The sequence below is a fragment of the Kryptolebias marmoratus genome, linkage group LG22, assembly GCF_001649575.2.
Source record: "Kryptolebias marmoratus isolate JLee-2015 linkage group LG22, ASM164957v2, whole genome shotgun sequence".
NCBI classification, from domain to species: Eukaryota; Metazoa; Chordata; class Actinopteri; order Cyprinodontiformes; family Rivulidae; genus Kryptolebias; species Kryptolebias marmoratus.
In genome coordinates this window covers 11,996,269-12,014,173 of record NC_051451.1, presented here as the reverse complement: position 1 = coordinate 12,014,173, position 17,905 = coordinate 11,996,269, and the positions used below count along the sequence as shown (strand labels likewise).

Below are 17,905 nucleotides of genomic sequence, written 5' to 3'. Positions count from 1 at the left end.
AAACCCAGCTTCAGAGTGGATCAGCTCTACAACTCAAGCAAGGAAGCACAAATAGGACACCTGCATTTGTTTCGACCTCTCTAAGTTTATTAAGGACAATACAGTGTTAGCCTTTTTGACACGAATATAAAAACTGAAAAGAAAACAGCAGCTATGATGCAGTCTCTGAACTGGCCCTTCAGTCTGATGCTCTGAGTGGTGATGTCAGCACAAGTTTAGATTCATATTCAACAATTTAGATTTTTTTATAGATAAGGATGTGGCTTGTGTTGACTGAGCTGCTTGCTGTAGGCGAGGTTTTTCTTCTTTGCTTCTGAGGGTCATTTGGAAGTATTTAAGTAGCCACCATAAGAGCTAAGAAAAGATGTTTCCATTGATGAGGAGTAAATGTTTTATCGAACTCCAGCTGTCCTTTCACCAAAAGAAATCACAAAAATACAAAAAGCTATGTTTTCATGGCACTCGCACCTCTTTTTATTGTTTAACTTTGGTAATGAAGTTATTGTTTCTCCCACCGGTTTGTTCACTTTATGCAGCTTGTGTGAAACACAGAAAGCAGAATCCATTTTTTAATCTGTCTTTAACGTTTTGCGTTAAAGTCGAGAAAATATATAATATTTGACCACACATTTGGTTCCCATAGATCTGGTCCAGGTCTGTGCCCCGCCTACCAGGGATCCCTGTAGAAGCCGTTGTTACGATCTACCGTGTCAGCTTCTCATGAATCGTTTGGGAAGAAGCTCAAGTATTTTAGGCAAAGTTGAGTTTAAAGATGAAAAACGGCGCTGACGGAGAGGAGGCTGGAGGAGCTGGTGGATCGTTTTACAGAAAGGGAAGCTTTGGGAGGTCAGGGTTAGTTTTAAAAAGGTGATTGGACTTCTTTTCACGTTTACAGAAGGGGTTTCTCTTCTCAGCCGAGGAACCAAAAAGTGACGTTTCCAAACTTTAAATCCTGCAGACAGTGATGTTTAGAGAAAAACTGTTCGGAGGGCAGCCATTTATTTCAAATAAGAGACTAACGTTAAACGGAGGAGGAGGTTTCAGATCTTTTTTGTCATTTCTTAGATACATCTACGTAAACCTGACATTGTTTCATTTTCCATGTGGAAATAAAAACGATCTAAAATGCTATCTGCCCGGCCTGGAAAATGCACCAAAAAACAAAGCGTGGAGCTTAAAGCTTCGTACACTGGGTGCAATACGTAAAGAAGAAGAGGAGGAGGAGGCGGACGCTTATGGGTCGTAGTTTGGATTACAGGTGGGGCTATGACATCATCGTTTCTGAAAGGCTGCGTTTCGTCTGCGTTTCTTCGTTAGCCTGGTCCGCACAAGAACAGAGGGGAAGCGACGGTGATCAGCATGAGTCCTGCTCACGTAAACCAAACAGCTCAGTGCAGTTTAAAAGCTTTTAAACTGAGGAAGTGAAAACGGGAAAATGTCCAGCTGCCTTAAAGTAAATCTGAAACTCGCAGGATCGGCGGGTCCTGGATAACGCCAGCAGAAAAAGGTACACAATGTGAGGCCCAAGTCCAATTATCTCACTATAAAAACTGAAAACTTTTAATTTGTCTATAAATAATAAAAGCTCATAACGTGGATAAAATATCCTACACAGCACAAGTTAGTTAAACTGCATTATTCTGACAAATAGAATCTTGACGAGGAAGTAAAGCTGCTTCATTTTAATGTTAGCTTATCGCCTTGATATAAATATTTTTTTTTTGTATTTCTTCAGAAATGTGCTATGATCCAGTCAAAAATAAATTATCCTAATTTAAAAAAAAAAACAGCGTAGTGACAAAAAGACACTCCTGGATGATAGCGTGGTGGTAGGAGAGACATCCTGGACCAGAGTTTAGCTGAGAGTCATCAAACTTTGAGCGTCAGAGTCTGCTTAGGCTTAAAATAATTCAGCTAATTATCACGGTTTTGGGAGCAAAGCATCCTAATTGTTGTCGATCTTATGTGTGAAGCCTAATTGTATTGTTTTCCGTTCAATCAGGGGGCAGAGTCTGAGTTGTTTGGGTGTGTTTTGCCTAAATGTAGAGTTAGATTTGGTGCCGGTCTGTCGTTTCAGGACGAGCTGCCCTCTTGGAGAGGAAAAGTGGCTCAGGATGTGAGCTGTGAGTGGACAGTCTGCTTAAAGCTGCTGGGTATGAAGGTCCTCGCCTGAGCCTCGACCTTTACAATCATTCTGTAGGAACAACCGCGTGTATGGGTAATCTGTGCATGCGCCACGCACGGCCTCAGCTTTAAAAAACGACAACTGGCATCGGCGCCCGACTCCTCGGTCCTTAAAAGCTGGTCAGTCCCCCGTTAGTCTCCGGTCGGTGTAAAAGCATCAGCCCGGTCCTTGCACCGACAGGACCGACGGGGTGCCCGGGGCTCGCAGGAGGATTGGCGGCAGATTAAGAGGGAGTCCTCGCGGATCTAATGGGAACCCGAAACCTCGGCGAGTTCATGTTGTCCAGTCTTCTCGTTTTCCGGCGAACAGGAGCACTGGTGGCATGAGCTCGGACGTAGCCCCCTCTTCCGTAAAGTGGTATTTGTTGGCGCCGCGGATTCGCGAAGTACAACCGAGTCCACGGCCGAGCGCCGTCTGCGCCACAGAGCTGACGGGGCTGTGCGGCCTCAACTTCGGCTGGTGCTCTGGAGCTCTTGGCGAAGCCAGGACGGTAGTGGTTGGCCCAAGCGGTTCAGCAAACGTAGCAGCTCGATGTTCTGGTCGCGGTAATGCTCTGCTAGGAAGGCACGGGACTGGGAAGGAAGAGAGCGGAGGAAAGGATCAGGTTCTACTGCGTTCTACGTTACATTAACTGCAACATACTTTCTGTAGAGTTATTTAGATGAACAGATGGGTCAACCTGGCATTCATTAACTATATTTAACACGTAGAAGTACCTCAGAACTCATCTCCGGATACTTTCTGCCTTTACTCTTGCCCAGACATTTGGCTCGACCTGCTTCCACCCGCTGACACCAGAAACCTTTGCTGTCGTCATACCTGCAGACAAGCGGTTCGTTAGGACGCCTGAACGGCTCCTGCAGCCGGGCGTTTGGTTAAACGCAGACCGAGCAGAGCAGACAGGAAGTTTAACATGACGCACTTTTAGCGTCATCTCATTTTCTGAGGTGAAACTATGCAAGCCCTGTGGTTCAAAACCAGGAGCTAGGGTCAGATACCAAAAGAAATGCTCTTAAAAGCAAAAAGAGGGACATTATTCCTAAGACGTTAGCTTTAGTTAAAATGGTTGACGGTGTCATTACACAGCGGTAGTCAACATCCTGTGATGTCCCAACAACAAAAAGTGCTGCATCAATTCTTTGAGGGATATATTTAAGATAAATGACAAAAAAAGACATATTTGAAAGACTAGTTAAAGCATCAGGAATAATCCAAGCAGTAAAATAGTCAGGATGGTAAAACCACTAGCTTGATTAGCTTTCTTGCTGCTGTTGTTGCTTCGTGTGTGAACGTGTGAGTGCTTCGCTGTGAAGGACACCGACATTAGAGCCTGGGTGTAGTTGAAGACGGGAGTAACGCCGAGGAACCTCTGGACTCCCTCCATCACCAGGACGGGGTTGGATCGCAGCAGGGCCCCGTCCACGACGTGCAGCTGAAAAAAAAAAAAGAGATAGACGGAGGCGTTCGGGGCTCATTAAAAGTGGCGGATGATACTTAAATGAAAGAAGACATTACAGAGCTCTAAAAGCTTAAAAGTGTCGTCTTATATCAGCTCTTTTGTACGTCTGAGGCTGGTACGCAGAACATGAAAGGTGGCAGGGAAAACTGGTTTGTTTTCACATCTTTCCTTCTCTGTGGAATACGCAGCATGTCTGTATGGAACAGCTGAAGTTAGCATAGCATGGCTGTCTTTGAAACGTTTGCTTTGGGTATAAATTTCCAGTTGTAAAGACAACGCTAATCTTGTTAGCTTTCCTGTTGTGTTTTCAGTGTTAAGTGTTCAGTGTTGTTGGTCAGCAGCCTGTGATTAATAGGCTTTTTATGGACATGTTATTAGACACTCTATTAAGAATGAAAATATGTAAATTATTTATGTAAAATAAGTCAGTCATTGAAGTTTCAAGATAATTGAAAGGCATTGATAATTGTTTTATAATCAGGGGTGGAAATTAAAAATTTTGTCCATAGTGGCTGGTGGACAAAATTTTTACCAGCCACTCAAATATTTTACCAGCCACTATTTTATGTTGTGACAAAAAGTTATTTCATATGATGATGACGATCGAGGTGAGTGGAAGCAGTTGTGGTGCAACTGCAAATTGCAAAAGTTACCAGGGGGAACCAAATATTTCAGCCGTCTGAAATAATCGGTTCCCCCTCTAAAACACAGGACAAAAATAATTTACCAACAACTCCTTACCTGTGTTTATTCCTCTGTATTATGATATTATTAGCACATTTAATTCCTAAAAGAATTATGTTTTTTTGTTTTTTTAATGAGAAATATTTGCCCCTCTAAACAATTCTGTTAATATTTAAGTCATTATTTACGGAGCCACAGGGGGAACCGTATCTGATGGGGGAACGCGGCTCGACGTAACAGCAGCAACTCGAACACATTACTGTCCCCTATATGTCAGGAGGACAAATAACACCTTTTCTGTTCAAATTGCCAACCAGCCACAGTGGCGTGTGTGTTGATTAAATTCACCCGCCACTTCAAATATTTACCCGCATTTGGCGGGTGGCGGGTGCTAATTTCCACCCCTGTTTATAATCATCACAACCCTCTGAATTGTGAGGTGCCTAAATATTCCCACCCCTATAGCCTAGTAGTATGTGGTATATGATGGTGGGGGTGGAGGGGGACAGAATATAAATAAATTAAATTATAAATAAACAAAATGCTTGTGTTGATTGATTGATTTTACGGAGATCTTAATGTCTTTCTTTCCACTGTCTGAAGGCACCGAGGAGAAAACAGCAGGGGAAAATATATCTGCAGGAGCAAACTGGATAAGAGGAAGACATCTTTGGAAGTACAAGCCTGGACAAGCAGAGGACAGGTTGCCATCTGCTTTTAAAACTCATAGTGTGGGGACAGCAGAGAGTTCTGAACATGGAGAACGCGACGTGGACCGATACCTGGCTGGGCTGGTAGTACTGCAGCCAGCGCTCCAGGTGAGCGGCGTACGCCCCGGGATAAAGGCAGCGCTTCTGAAGAACCAGCAAGTCTCTGGGGGCGGAGGGGCCTGCCGTCATCACAGCGTAGAAGGTGTTGTTGAGGGCTGCGGGGTCCTGGTGGGCCCGTTGGTGCTGTGCTCCCCAACACAAACGCGAAAGAGAAACATTAAAAAAAAACCAACTCTGGCCAGAACACTCGCAGCTTTGAAAGCAGTGCAGATGATTCTCACCTGGTACCAGGAATAGGCTCGGTCTGATGGGTTGATGAGGACAGCCAGGATCTTGGCTTTGGGCAGCAGGGCTGCAGCTCTTTTGGGGGCCACTTCTGAGTCAAAGTAGCTGGCGCTCTTCTCGAACATGCAGTCTGTGCTGATGTTGGAGGGAAATGGGAAGAACTCCATGTACCTGACAAAAACAAAAAGGTACATTAAATTAAAGCTGCTGGCTTTATGGAGTAGCGTCCACAAACTCGTAAATCCACTATCAGAAAATAGAAACAGCATAGATAACCCTGATGGTGCTGGGCTGCTCTTCTACAGAGATGGGAGGATCTGTCCATAAGACCACTGGGAGCTGAACAAAGAGTGGACTACCTAAAGGAAAAGCTGAAGCAGACCATCTGGAATTTCCCAAAAGCCATATTGGTGACCACCCAAACGTGGAAGAAGGTGCTGTGGTCAGATGAGACCAGAACTGATCTACCGTCTGATGCAAACCTACAACCTCATCGATCTGAGAACACCATCCCCACAGTGAAGCATGGTGGTGGCAGCTTCATGCTGTGGGGTTGTTTTACATCAGCAGTGATCGGGAAAATAATCAGAATTTAAGATGGACGGAGCAAAATACAGAGAAGTTTTTGATTTGACATTGGTGCGGAGGTTCACCTTCCAGCAGGGCGATGACCCTGAACACCTCGCTGAATCAACACTCCACTGGTTTACGTCCTGGAACGGGCCAGAGACTAGATGGACTAAAATCATGCAGACAGACCTGAAGAGACTTGCTGCAAAAGATGGCCTATTTAAGCATCAACTTTAAGTGGTGTTTTTTTGTTTTTAAATATACATTATTTTAGAAATAATGAAATAATTTTACATAGGTCCATTAATTAGAATCAGATTGAACAAGATTTTAAATTCCAGGCTGTAAAAAACAACAAAACGGAGAGAACACTAAAAGGAGTGTAATACTTCTGCTGTAGCTGCACGCTCACAGAAGCACCAACTGCTCCCAAAAACATCCCAGACAAGCCCAGACCTGACCGGCACGACGCTCGCAGCCCTGAACAGCAACATGACCCGACACACCGCTGAGGGGTCGCAGCTCTTTCATTGGCCTCTCTGCTGGCTCACAGGGTGAACCTCTGCTCCAAACTCTGAAACTTCCCTTAAAGCAGCAACAATCACCTGTAGATACGACGAGAAGGACAAACCGAGGGACGCATACAGTGCGTGCGTGGCCAGTTTTACCAGTCAATCCCATTTTCATAGTTCGCTCCGTTGAAGAACTGGATCTCCTCGAAGGTGGTGGGGCTGGGGAAGGAGCTGGTAATCGCCGGGTGGAGGCTCAGGAATGAATGAAGTGCTGTAGTGCCTTGTGAGTAAGATGAGATGGGACATTTAGAATAATAAAAACATAAGGAATGATTAAAAGTTAAAGTCTGAGAGAGGAGGCAGGAACGTAGTACCTGTTTTCTGTGGTCCGATGATGAGGAATTTGGGGAGTCTGTCACAAGTCTTTTCTTTAGACCAGATATCTTTATGCCTCTTGTCATGACAAGGATTCTGAAAAAACAAACAAACTGTGGTTTAATTTCTGGACCATGAATAGAACACATTTACTGGTAAATGAGGATTGTTTTAGTACTCCTACCTGCCAGAGTGGGGTTCTTTCCTCGGAGAAGATCTGGAAGTACTTTTCAGCGAGCTGGACGGGGGGCAGCGTCTGCAGCCTGAGGTTGGTCCAGCACTGGATGAACTTCACCAAAGACTCGAAGGTGTACAGACCAAGGCGATCATTGCCGTAGTTAGACAGATGAGTCATAAAGATGCTGATCTGTAGTGAACAGGCACAGCGAAAGTCAGGATGTAGACATATCACACGACAACATAAAGATGAAATATAAGATTCAAATGGTTAAACGTGGATTTCAAAACCAAGAATCTGTCGGTACGCTTTCTTCTACCCAGAGTTTATGGGATTGTTGTCAGATTCCCCAATCAAGTCTAAGAGGACCGAACCCTGCCTTGCTCAGATAGGGTGTGGCGATGTGGGCTTTCTTACAGGGTTCAAGAGGACGGTGAGGAAGAGCTCTCCTCCTCTGATGCTCTTGTCCAGCTCCTTTGAGCCTCCGGGGTACTCGTTGTAGAAGATCGTGTGGGTGAACAGACCACAGGTCTGCCTGGGCAACACCTGGGACACAACGGGACGGGGTTAATTACTCCGCATATATTACACAGGTTCCTCAAAGACGGATACTTAGGTGCACATTCGGAAAAAAGTCAGGGTGAACAAGGATCGTATCATGTAAATCTGTAACAAAATGTGTAAAGGAAGAAGCATTTTGAACCTTTGTTTTTACTCACAGGTTTACCAATAAAAGTACATTAAATTAGGTTAGGCGTCAACCCAGGCTGAGTTGGAAATTTTATGTTTTTAAACTTTTATCAGCTGATTTACACTCCTCACAAGTCAAATAACTCCTTACAAGTTTAGTTGGCCTATAACTAGAAGCACAAGTTGCTTTTGCAGCTCCCTGGCAGCAAAAGGAAGTGAAGCTTTTTTGACAGGTTGGTATGAAAACTGTAGGTTATTTATTATAACATTTGGCTGTTTTCTGTTATTCATTTTTATAATTTAAGCTGTAAAATATATAAACAGGCATATTAACTACAGGGCAAGGATGCAGTCAGTTGTTATCTTTGCTTAAAATTTAGGTCTTGATTTACCTAAAAACGACAGACTCCATATTTCAAATTTTAATACATTTAGAAGTAGTTTTAAGCAACAAACTTGTAATAATTTGGGTGTTTTTGTTGTTATTTACTGACGCAGCTGACTACATTACAATAGACTGACGTGTGTGATTTTTCTAACAATTATTTCTCTTAAGATTTGCTTTTTTTATTTCACTCGACCAAAACATGACTGCTAATTGGAACAATTACACAAATCTTTGCAAAGCCGTAAACTGGACAGTGAGGTTGATTTGGACCTGAGCTGATCAGGGTGTATTTCTGCGTGATCAGGTTTAGATTTGAATTGTACATTTATTTATAGGTCAAAATTCTCAAACGGGGAAAATTGATCCGGCTATAAAAAAAAAAAGGAAAATACTCATCCTTAAAGAATAAACAAGAAAAAAATAAAGAAAACAACAAATCGGATGCCAAACACCAGACCCTGCATGGTAATAAATGTTTGATTTTTGCTGTAATTGAGATTTGTGCCCATAAAGACACCATCTAGTGATCCCAGTAGTCAACCTTCCTTATCTACCTTTAAATCCAAGTTTTCTAACAGGTGTGTCTTTACAAATAACCCTTTGTCTTCTAACTTCCTGTTAAACGGACCCATTTTTCCCTGCTGGCTGCCATCATGCTGGGAAATCGCCTTCATATGGTGTCTGTCCTCATTGTGAAGCTTTCCCCTTTTTAAAACACAGGGCTGGAAATCCCCTCGTAAACAAAACTAGCTTGTTGCCAGGTGATAGGCCTTGTTTTGAGGCTTTTGAGATGGAGAATTTGAAAATAACTCAATACTGAACGACTCCTTGTGCCAGCACGGGTCACATGTATGTGATCGTGAAAACAGAACCATCCTTAAAGTAAACGAGTGTTCAAAGCGGCGTTTATTGACCTGGATCCCGTTGTGAATAAACCCACGGCGGTACCGTGCGGGCCTCAGGTGCGGGTATTCTTCGGTGCTGGTCACCTTGATTCCCCACACGGACTTCCACGCTTCGTACAGCTGGCTGTGGACGGGGTAGACCCCGGAGTGGTGCGGGGCTATTGCATAGCCCATATCTGTTGGGATACCGTGCTCCTGGGAAGAGCGAAGACATAATGTACGGAAATTAAAAAAGGTAAGTTACATTAAGTAAGAATATAAAGAAATACAGGTGATTCTAAGTAACCAGAACGTTTAACTATAGTGTGTTGCAGATGGATTCAACCCTCTTTGTTTCTTGTCTTACAACCATAAATTTAAGTGGTTTTATTATGATTGTTTTATTATTGCAATACTCTAGTTTAATGGAGTTAAACAGGTGTGCATATGTATTCTCTGATTAATGCCCTCCCTGCCTGCTCTAGTTGTATTACTGCTGCGGTGGAAAATCCTTTCGTTTTCTAATAATGGATTCAATGGAGCTCTGTGGGAAGTTCCAGGTTTGGGATATTTTTTTTAGAACCCAAACACGATCTGTACTTCTCCACAGCTCCAGTCTGACCTGTGTGGACATTTCCTTAGTCTTCATAATGTCTCCTGCTTGTCTTAGCCTGAAGTACTTAGTGGTGAGATCATTTAAAGATCATCCACAGGTGGGTCTTATTTAATTAATTATGTTGCCATTTCAACGTCACTAATCTGGATTATTCTGCGTGGGTCCATCCCTTTAATAAAACATAATCCATTTAAACCTTAATCTGTGAAGCAACAAATTAAAAAGAATCCCAAAGGAGGAGACTACTTTTGCACCCCCCTCTGAGTGTCCGGTGCTGGTCGAAACACAAAGCAGATATGGCTCTACTAATGACATTTCTAATCTCCTCTAACCTGAGCAAATATCTTGTTGAGCTTCATCTGCTCGGCCAGGACGCTGACGTTGTGGAAGAGGTGAGGCTGCATGTGGCTCCACATGTGAGGGAACCACCAGAACTCCTTCTTGTGCTGCAGCAGCGTGTCGTCTCCGTGGTCCTCCTCGTCAGTACCTGAGGTGACGCGCGCACGCACGTATCAGATCAGTCGGCACCGACGGCACAGCGTTCACGCTGAACACCGTTTCATTCGGTTTTAATGATTGTTGCAGGTAAATAAAATCCTTAAACTTAACGTGTCCCATACCTGTGTGATAAAACTTCCCTGAAAATCCCAAGTTGAAGGTGAAATTAGACACCAGTGCTCTCATCTTATTCTGAATATTGAGCAAAGCCTAGAAAAGAAAAAAAAAAAAAACAATTAAAACAACTCCACAGTTCTTGTGACAACGAGGGATTCCTTTCAGATCTGTGTTGTTGGAATAAACCTTAAACCTTAATTAACATGTTGAAATATTTAAATCAAGTAATTCTTACTGCAGATAACACTAAAGAACATCATCTGGCAGAACAATGTCGTCCAGTCATGGGGAAAGAGAATCTTCCTTAACTCAAGGGTTTTACATATCAGGACATAATAAAAATATATTTTTACCAGGTTATAAAATTATTCAAATTCAACCTCAAGTGTACAAAAACACAACAGAGTCCACTTTGTCATTATTAAACAAAAATAAAGTTAAAACAGAAAAGCTGTGTGTGGAAAAACTGAGTCCACCTTAATGCTTCCATGGGATTTAAGAGGGAAAGTATCAGCAAGGAGCTTCTGATCAAATACTACAGATTAACTGATCATCATTGGAGTGAGCTCCTCTGTAAACGTGTTAAAGTTCATGACAGGGAGAAACAAAACAAAAACAGATTTAACAAGTATGGCTGGTTTGTAAGGGTTACTGGGAGAAAACGTCTCAGTTTCCCCACTTTGCACAGCTCCAGGTTTGGCAAAAAAAACAAACAAACACAGCACATCAGCAAAAAGCACCTCATGCCAGCTGTTAACTGTTAAGCACGGTGGGGGAAAGGTGACTTGGACTTGTTTTGCAGCCGCAGAGTCGACCGTGAACTCTTCTGTTTACCAAAAGGGTAGGCCATCGGCTGCCGCTTGGAACAGAGCGGGAAACCGAATGAAAGCTCAATAAACTGAAGCAACGTTGTAACGGAGACTGGGACAAAAGTCCTCCACAACCACGTGAGACTGACAGTCGTACAGAAAACAACTTCTGTGAGTTAGCGGAGAAAAGCAGGTTCTACATATTGTTTGTAACAAAGCTTTTTCACTTTTCTTCCCCACAATGAGTGAATGCTTTAAGAATGAAAAAGATCACATGAGAAAGAAAACAGATTTAATCTAGTAGTTATTACTCAACAAACTGGGTCCTGAAATCATACCTTGTACAGAAGAAAGGTCTAAGCAGATGTAAACAATGTACGCCTGTCTTCCAAATGTCATACATTAAGGAACATTCAAGACTAATGCAACTTAAAGTTTACGTCTGATCATTTGTGCAACCGTAGCTAAAAGGGATCACTTACCTCCACATCAGACACCTTCATACGAGTTCCCTCTTTGCCCACAAATATATCATCCACGTCCACCAGGATGTGTCGGTCCAATGATAAACACAGTCTCCTGCCTGTAAGGTAGCCAATGGCATCCACAAACACCAGCTTGTGAAGCCAATAGTTGAGGTTATTTCCAAATATAACTTTTTGAATGCCGTCATGGAGGCCCAGGTCCTGGACCACCGTAGCGTGGAGGGTCTGCAGAGGGCTGGGTCCAAACTGTGCAAGAGCCTCGGCGGACTTGGTGGAGGCCAGAAGCACGGGCTCGTACGTTGAGTGGTTAGACTGGAAAATGGTCCAATCGTCCCCAGGCAAAGAGCCCTGCTCCACCTGGTTGGGCTTGGTGATGTAGAGGAGAGGAGCACTGGGGTTTATGCGGTAGTCCCTGAGTTCCAGGTGGGAATGGAGGAAGAGGGGGAACCCTTTGAGCTGTGCGCTGAGGGGGGAGTTTTCAGAAGCCTTGAAGAAGCCGATGATACCCACTCCGTACTCGGCGCAGTACTTGTCCAGCAAATCCCGGTTCCACATGTCGAGGTTGACGTATTTCAGCACGTTTTCGTAGATTACCAGCGTGTACCGTCCGCGGTTATGGTCCGTCAAAGTGGGCATGTCGCCCTTGCCAGGAGCGATTTCTGTGCGGTAGCGGAAGCGGCTCGATTCTAATATCGCAATAATTTCTTGGCCCAGCTGGGAATAGATGCTCTCAACGAACACCAGGACCACAGGATCGGTTCTGGAGCTGTCAACCGTCTTCACCTGCTGCAGTCGCTCTTGGCGCATGGGAAGTAAAAGGGGAGACCTCTGGCCACCCGTCCCCCCACCGGCGGCCCCAGTGTTCACGCCCAGCGGCATCCCCCCACCTCCGCCGCAGTCACTGAAGGGTAGAGGAGGGGGCTCTTTGATTTTGGGGCTGTTGGAGACGTAGTAAGCCAGGAAGGCCATGGAGAGCAAGCAGAAGACGATGAGCGCCAGAATCAGGCGATGGAGCTCCAGCTGGCGGACGCCTCGCATTAGCCTCCAAAACCCCAAGCCTGCGCCCATCATGATGCCGGAGGAGGAGGGAGGCAAGGCAGGTTAGCGAGTGGCAACAGGGGGGCTGAGGCGAGGCGCAGGAGTGGCAGGAGAACAGAGCAGGGGAGGAAGATTGGACATTAAGTACTGTCAGTGAGCTGTGCCGATTGATAGCCATTTACACTAAGTCACCATGACCAGCATCATCCATTACCAGCTGTCTACGTTATGCTCTAAAATAAAAAAAAAAAAACCAAAAAACCCACTCAAACGACTAACAAAGAAGATGGGAAGACAACCAGGTCCAAACGGAAATGTCAGCTCTCTGCAGAGCTGGTCAGTTTTTGTATGAACCAAAGAGCTGTGCTGAGATTTCTACAAGTATATTTCTGTCACATTTGTGTTGTTTTGGGGTTGTGGGAGAAGCCGTGCCGTTGGTCTGGACATCAGGGGTGAACCCCATCTGGGCGCTCTGCACAGACGAAAACATAGAAGTAAAAAGGGACAAATAAGTAAACAAATACAAACATAAAAAACTCAAAATTAATCTGATGGAATACAAGAGGGAAGATAAAATATGCTGCTTTGTTTTGGATTAGCATTGAGTTTTTTTAAAGATGTGTTCCGTATATTTTTTATACATACAGTACATATTTAGTGTTCGCAGTAATATTTAACTAGAGCTCCCAAAAATAAGCTCTGTCTTAGGCAATGAGCTGTGATTATGGATTACCAGTTGTCAGGCTCACCTTGAAAACATTGTAGTCCTGAAAACCAAAACCCAAAATGGTCTCTGCAAAAAAAAAATTAAAAAAGACAAGACATAATGTTGACAAAGGGAGATTTGGTGGTCAAGGTTTGTTTTGATGAAAAGAAAAACCCAACCAGTTTTTCCCCACGTTTAAAAGATTAATTTAGAAACACATTTTTCACAACATCGTCGCTGAGCAAAAATGGTCTGAATGAAGGAAGAATTAGTTCAAATGAGTCCTCCACCAAATTACAGCCATGAGAAAAAGAAACACTTTGAATTCTGGGGTTTTATCTATCAGGACATGAGGATGATTGGGGCCTTAACCAAGATTTGCATCAATTGTGTAACACCCCCCCAAAAAAGATTGTCATCATTTATTAAACCAAAATGAAGCCAAAGTGGAAAAAATCTGTGTTAAAAACATGAGGAGCATAGTGGTGTGTGTTAACACAATGACAAGGCGGAAAGACATCAGCAACAAACTTAGCCATTATTGCTGCCCATTAATGTGGCAAGGGTCAAAGGTCATTCCCAAACAATCTGAGGAGAGACTATTCACAGGCCTAAGACATTTAAGCCAGTCTTCCCAGGAGTGAATATCCTATTAAATTCACCCCAAGGTCAGACTGTACAATACTCAGAGAACTAACAAAAACCCAAGAGCTCCATCTCAGACTCTATGTGCCTTGGTTAGCAGGTTAAAGGTTAAGGTTCACGACAGGACAATTAGAAAAAGGTTGGCAGGAAAAGAAAACTTGTCTCTGAAACACGGCAGCATGACTGAGATTTGCAAAGCTGCATCTTAACGAACCAAAAGACTTCTGGAACAATGTCCTTTAGACAGATAAGAGCAAATTAGAGCCGATTACCCATAATGCACAGCGCCGTGTTAAGAGCAAACCAATCAGCATATCAACACAGACAGGTTACATCAACTGTCAGCACGGTGGTGGAGGGATGATGATTTGGGCTTGTTTTCCAGCCATCGAGTCGATCATGAACTCCTCTGTGGACCAAAGGATTCTGGAGTTGAATGTGAGGTCATCCGTCTGACAGCTGACGCTTGGACCAAACCAGGTGACTGGCAAAGTCCTTCAGAAAAATGATGACTTTCAAACCACTGCTGCTGGAGGTGGCCCTGCAAGCTGCTGAACAGTGAGGGCCACACATACACACACAGCTTTTCCATTTTGTTTGCTGTTTATTAAACAATGACACGGTGGGATAAACGGCTGTACAGACCAGACCACTTTTATTATCAGGTCCTGATGTGTAAAACCACCCCTTAGAACTGAAAGAGGGTGGACTTTCCTTTTCCCACGACCGTGTCATAGGAGGGATTGCAAATTCTCAGCTGAAATACAACAAAGCGTAAACAGTTCCAGTTTGGTGAACAATTTTTTAAAAAGAAGGTTTATTTTCCAAGCAACACAGTGTAAGAGATGGGAAATGCCATCCTCCTGACTGGTATAATTACTCCCTCTCTTCCCCATTCGACCATTAGTTATTTTTAATGACTTTCAAGCACAAGCCCCCTTTTTAAATATGCTTCACTGACACGGCCACGCAGAAGACAAACGACGAAAACGCGTTTCTGACCTCCCTCCCCCTCAAAAAACACTTGACTCTGACACAAACGCTGTCGGTGTTAAGACATTTTAAACCAGGCGTACCTCGATAACCTGGACGTCGAAAAACGGAGGGACTGGCTTTAAAAGCAGCGCTGCCGGAGCTCTTGAATAAAACTTAAACCCCTCCACAGCCAGCCGCCTGCTCGTCCGCAGCTAGCTCTGTAACAAAACCCAACATTAGCATACCGTGGCTAACGGGAAGCTTCGCGCATCAAAGCTGAACAGGCGAGTCGTCCACGAAGCTGTGGACGGGACATTCCCTTCGTTTTATCCCCTTATATTTATATATTATATATATTATATTACCGCCATTGTACGAAGCGCACTCTTTGACCAGAGGGGGGAAACTACAACCTCCAAGCTACTAGCTGAACTGGCAGGACACTGTAGTAGACAAGTACAGGAGGAGGAGGAGAAGAATGCAAAACAAAACAACAACAAAACAGGTGATTTGTGACTTACCGGCGTTCGTGCTTAACAGGTGAGAATCCGGTCAGAGCAGTGGAGGATGGTCGAGGCTCGTGAATGAGAGAGTTTAAAGTGCACTTCGGAGCATCAGCGCTCAGGCAGCCATCTTGGTTGTGACCATACAGAGCCCCAAATCTGGACAGCCGAGGGAGGAGGGGGCCATTTTGAAGGCGGGGCCACGGTTGATAACAAAGATGACCTGCTGGATGCATGACTGCCACAGTGGGGTTTTACATTATTAATATGATAAACCTACAGTGCTTTATCATTAATGTACTTAAACCATATACTGTTAAAACTAGGCTTAAGACTCTCCTTTTTGATAAATCCTATAGTTAGGGTTGGTTTGGGTTTCCTGAGCTCTCCTTTAGTTCTGCTGGTATAGGCTTAGACTGCTGCAGGACAAATTGACCACATTTCCTCACTCTGCTGCTGTCTTACTTGCTCTAGTTTCCATGTTTGTATTTGTAAATATTTCTATCATTACCCTGTTTTTCTTTGTCTTTCTTCCCATAGAAACCAAACCTGGACCAGTCATTCTGTGTTTGTCAGCATCTCTTTCCTGTCCTCTCAGCCGGTCGAAACAGATGACCGCTCATCTTGTGCTAGGTTCTGGTTCTGCTGGAGGTTTTCTTCCTGTTAAAAGGGAGTTTTTCTTTCCACTGTCGCCAATTTGCCTGAGACAAAGTCAAGATTCAACGGAATTTGCTGACTTCGTTAGATAGATAACTTTAACTAATTAGTGTTTTCTAATGTGCGTGAATGTTTTTGTGCAGTGACCTGAGATGACTTTTGTTGCGAACTGGTGCTACAAAAATAAACTGGTCCAGGTGTGGTTTCTATGGGAAGAAAAAATAAAATAAAATAAAATAAACAAACAAACAAAAAATGATCTAAATAAATTGCAATTACAAACATGGAAATTAGAGCGAGTGGCAGTCTAATCCTATAGCAGCATAACTAAGGGAGAGCTCAGGAAACCCAAGCTAACCCTAACTATAGGATTTATCAAAAAAGAAAGGTGGTTCTAAAAGCTGTTAAATTATGAGGGTGGACTTAGGTTTTCCACAAAGTTGTTTTTAATTTTGTTTTTTTACTAAATAATGACACAGTGGAATCTGTTGTGTGTTTTTATTCACTTAAGGTCAGATTTGAATCATTCAAAAACCCTCTAAAGACCAGACCGCTTTTGTTAGGTCCTGATACATAAAACAGGACGACAGAAACAGGAAGTTGGTTCAACAAAAGAGGAACCTGAAAACTGAAAGCTCTGACTTCCATTCTACTTTTAGAAACTTTAGAAACCACAAGTAAACCTGCAGCCTGAGAGGGAAGTGCTCTGTTAGGAAAATACTGAACAATAAGATCTTTTATATATGATGGAGCTTAGCTGTTCAGCGCTTTTAGGAACACAACAGAATAGTTGGCATTTGCACCTTAACAGCTACAGTAACAAAAGTTAGTGCTAAGTCTGCTAGCTGGCTAAAGTTTGTGTGAAATCCTGTTAGCTAAGAATTAGAATTGCTACTGCTAATAAAAGCTTAAATATTTATACTTAGGTGTTTGTAACATATCAACATACTTAAGGACACATTTCTCCCCTTGAAATATATGTTAGATTTACAGTAACCTTGAACTGTGACTGAGACTCCAACAATCACTGGGTTACCATGGCAACAACTAAAAGTCACAGCCACCACTAGATGGAGACATTGCACACAGACTGGATGATAAGTACAGTTCATTTTTACAGCACACATTCAACAATGAAATAATAACAATAACTCCTCTCCAACAAATCAGAAAACAAAACCTGATCCTTAGAGGGAATAAGACGAACCGAGGTCTCTCAGCTTCCATGAAGAGCATCTTCTTCTTCTTCTTGTGGAGTTTATTGCTGATTGGCACAAACCTGAAGGTGTGCACTACCGCCACCTACTGGTCTGGAGTGCAATTCGCTACGGTTCATTTTCTAACTGTATGTAGATATTGACAAAAGTATTCCCTCACTTTTGGGTGTTGTTAAACTTTTTTCCAGTAATACTCATTTTATGTAATTTAATTAGTAATCCTCCAACCCACATCATGTCATACGCTTTCTCTCTATCAAAAAATAACTGTAAGTTACTTTAGAACATCATTAATGATGTTCTAAAGTAATTTACAGTTATCAATGTATTTTATTTACATCTCGTTCAAAAACACCAGCTAGTGAATTTGATAAATCATTTACTGACTCTGCTCCTTTTTTCACACTAATTCTCCCCCCCCCCCACACACACACGCACACAATTAATACACAAATATTTTCATTTACATCAATTCTTCTATAACTTGTCCATTTTTATTATTACACATTCTCTACAATGTGCTGTTAGTATCAAAGTCCCCACACCATAATACTCTCTCTGCCATAAAATCCCTGTTCATTAGCAAATAAACGTCTTGCATTGTAATATTATCATATATTTTTGTCACCTGGTGTGATCTCCCATCTGTTTCCAAACTT

At 43.1% G+C, this 17,905-nt stretch overlaps 1 protein-coding gene across 3 annotated transcripts; it reads right to left on the bottom strand.

Moving 5' to 3' along the window:
* Positions 1-65: 65 nt before the first annotated feature.
* LOC108244821 (N-deacetylase and N-sulfotransferase 2) lies at positions 66-15,545 on the bottom strand. 3 transcript variants are annotated; one of them, XM_025008708.2, is made up of 16 exons: positions 15,391-15,531; positions 14,971-15,087; positions 13,293-13,336; positions 11,503-13,015; positions 10,217-10,304; positions 9,929-10,083; positions 9,011-9,196; positions 7,436-7,564; positions 7,025-7,207; positions 6,840-6,936; positions 6,622-6,745; positions 5,380-5,554; positions 5,111-5,281; positions 3,508-3,617; positions 2,902-3,004; positions 66-2,757 (listed from the first exon to the last, which is right to left on the bottom strand). In XM_025008708.2, exons 4-16 carry the CDS (start codon positions 12,574-12,576, stop codon positions 2,632-2,634), a joined length of 2,721 nt encoding a protein of 906 aa, XP_024864476.1. In that variant the 5' UTR covers positions 12,577-13,015; positions 13,293-13,336; positions 14,971-15,087; positions 15,391-15,531; the 3' UTR covers positions 66-2,631. The 3 variants fall into 3 exon arrangements, with proteins under 3 accessions (XP_024864476.1, XP_017286816.1, XP_017286824.1); XM_017431327.3 differs by lacking the exon at positions 14,971-15,087 and having other exon boundaries at positions 15,391-15,545; XM_017431335.3 differs by lacking the exons at positions 13,293-13,336; positions 14,971-15,087 and having other exon boundaries at positions 15,391-15,530.
* Positions 15,546-17,905: the final 2,360 nt, after the last annotated feature.

Coding starts and splice junctions, on each gene's coding strand:
- LOC108244821 (XM_017431327.3), bottom strand. CDS start 12,576: ATGATGGGCGCAGGCTTGGGGTTTTGGAGGCTAATGCGAGGCGTCCGC. Junction 10,305..11,502: donor TGAAGGTGTCTGATGTGGAG/GTAAGTGATCCC, acceptor TTTCTTTTCTAG/GCTTTGCTCAATATTCAGAA. Junction 10,084..10,216: donor AGGGAAGTTTTATCACACAG/GTATGGGACACG, acceptor GCGTCACCTCAG/GTACTGACGAGGAGGACCAC.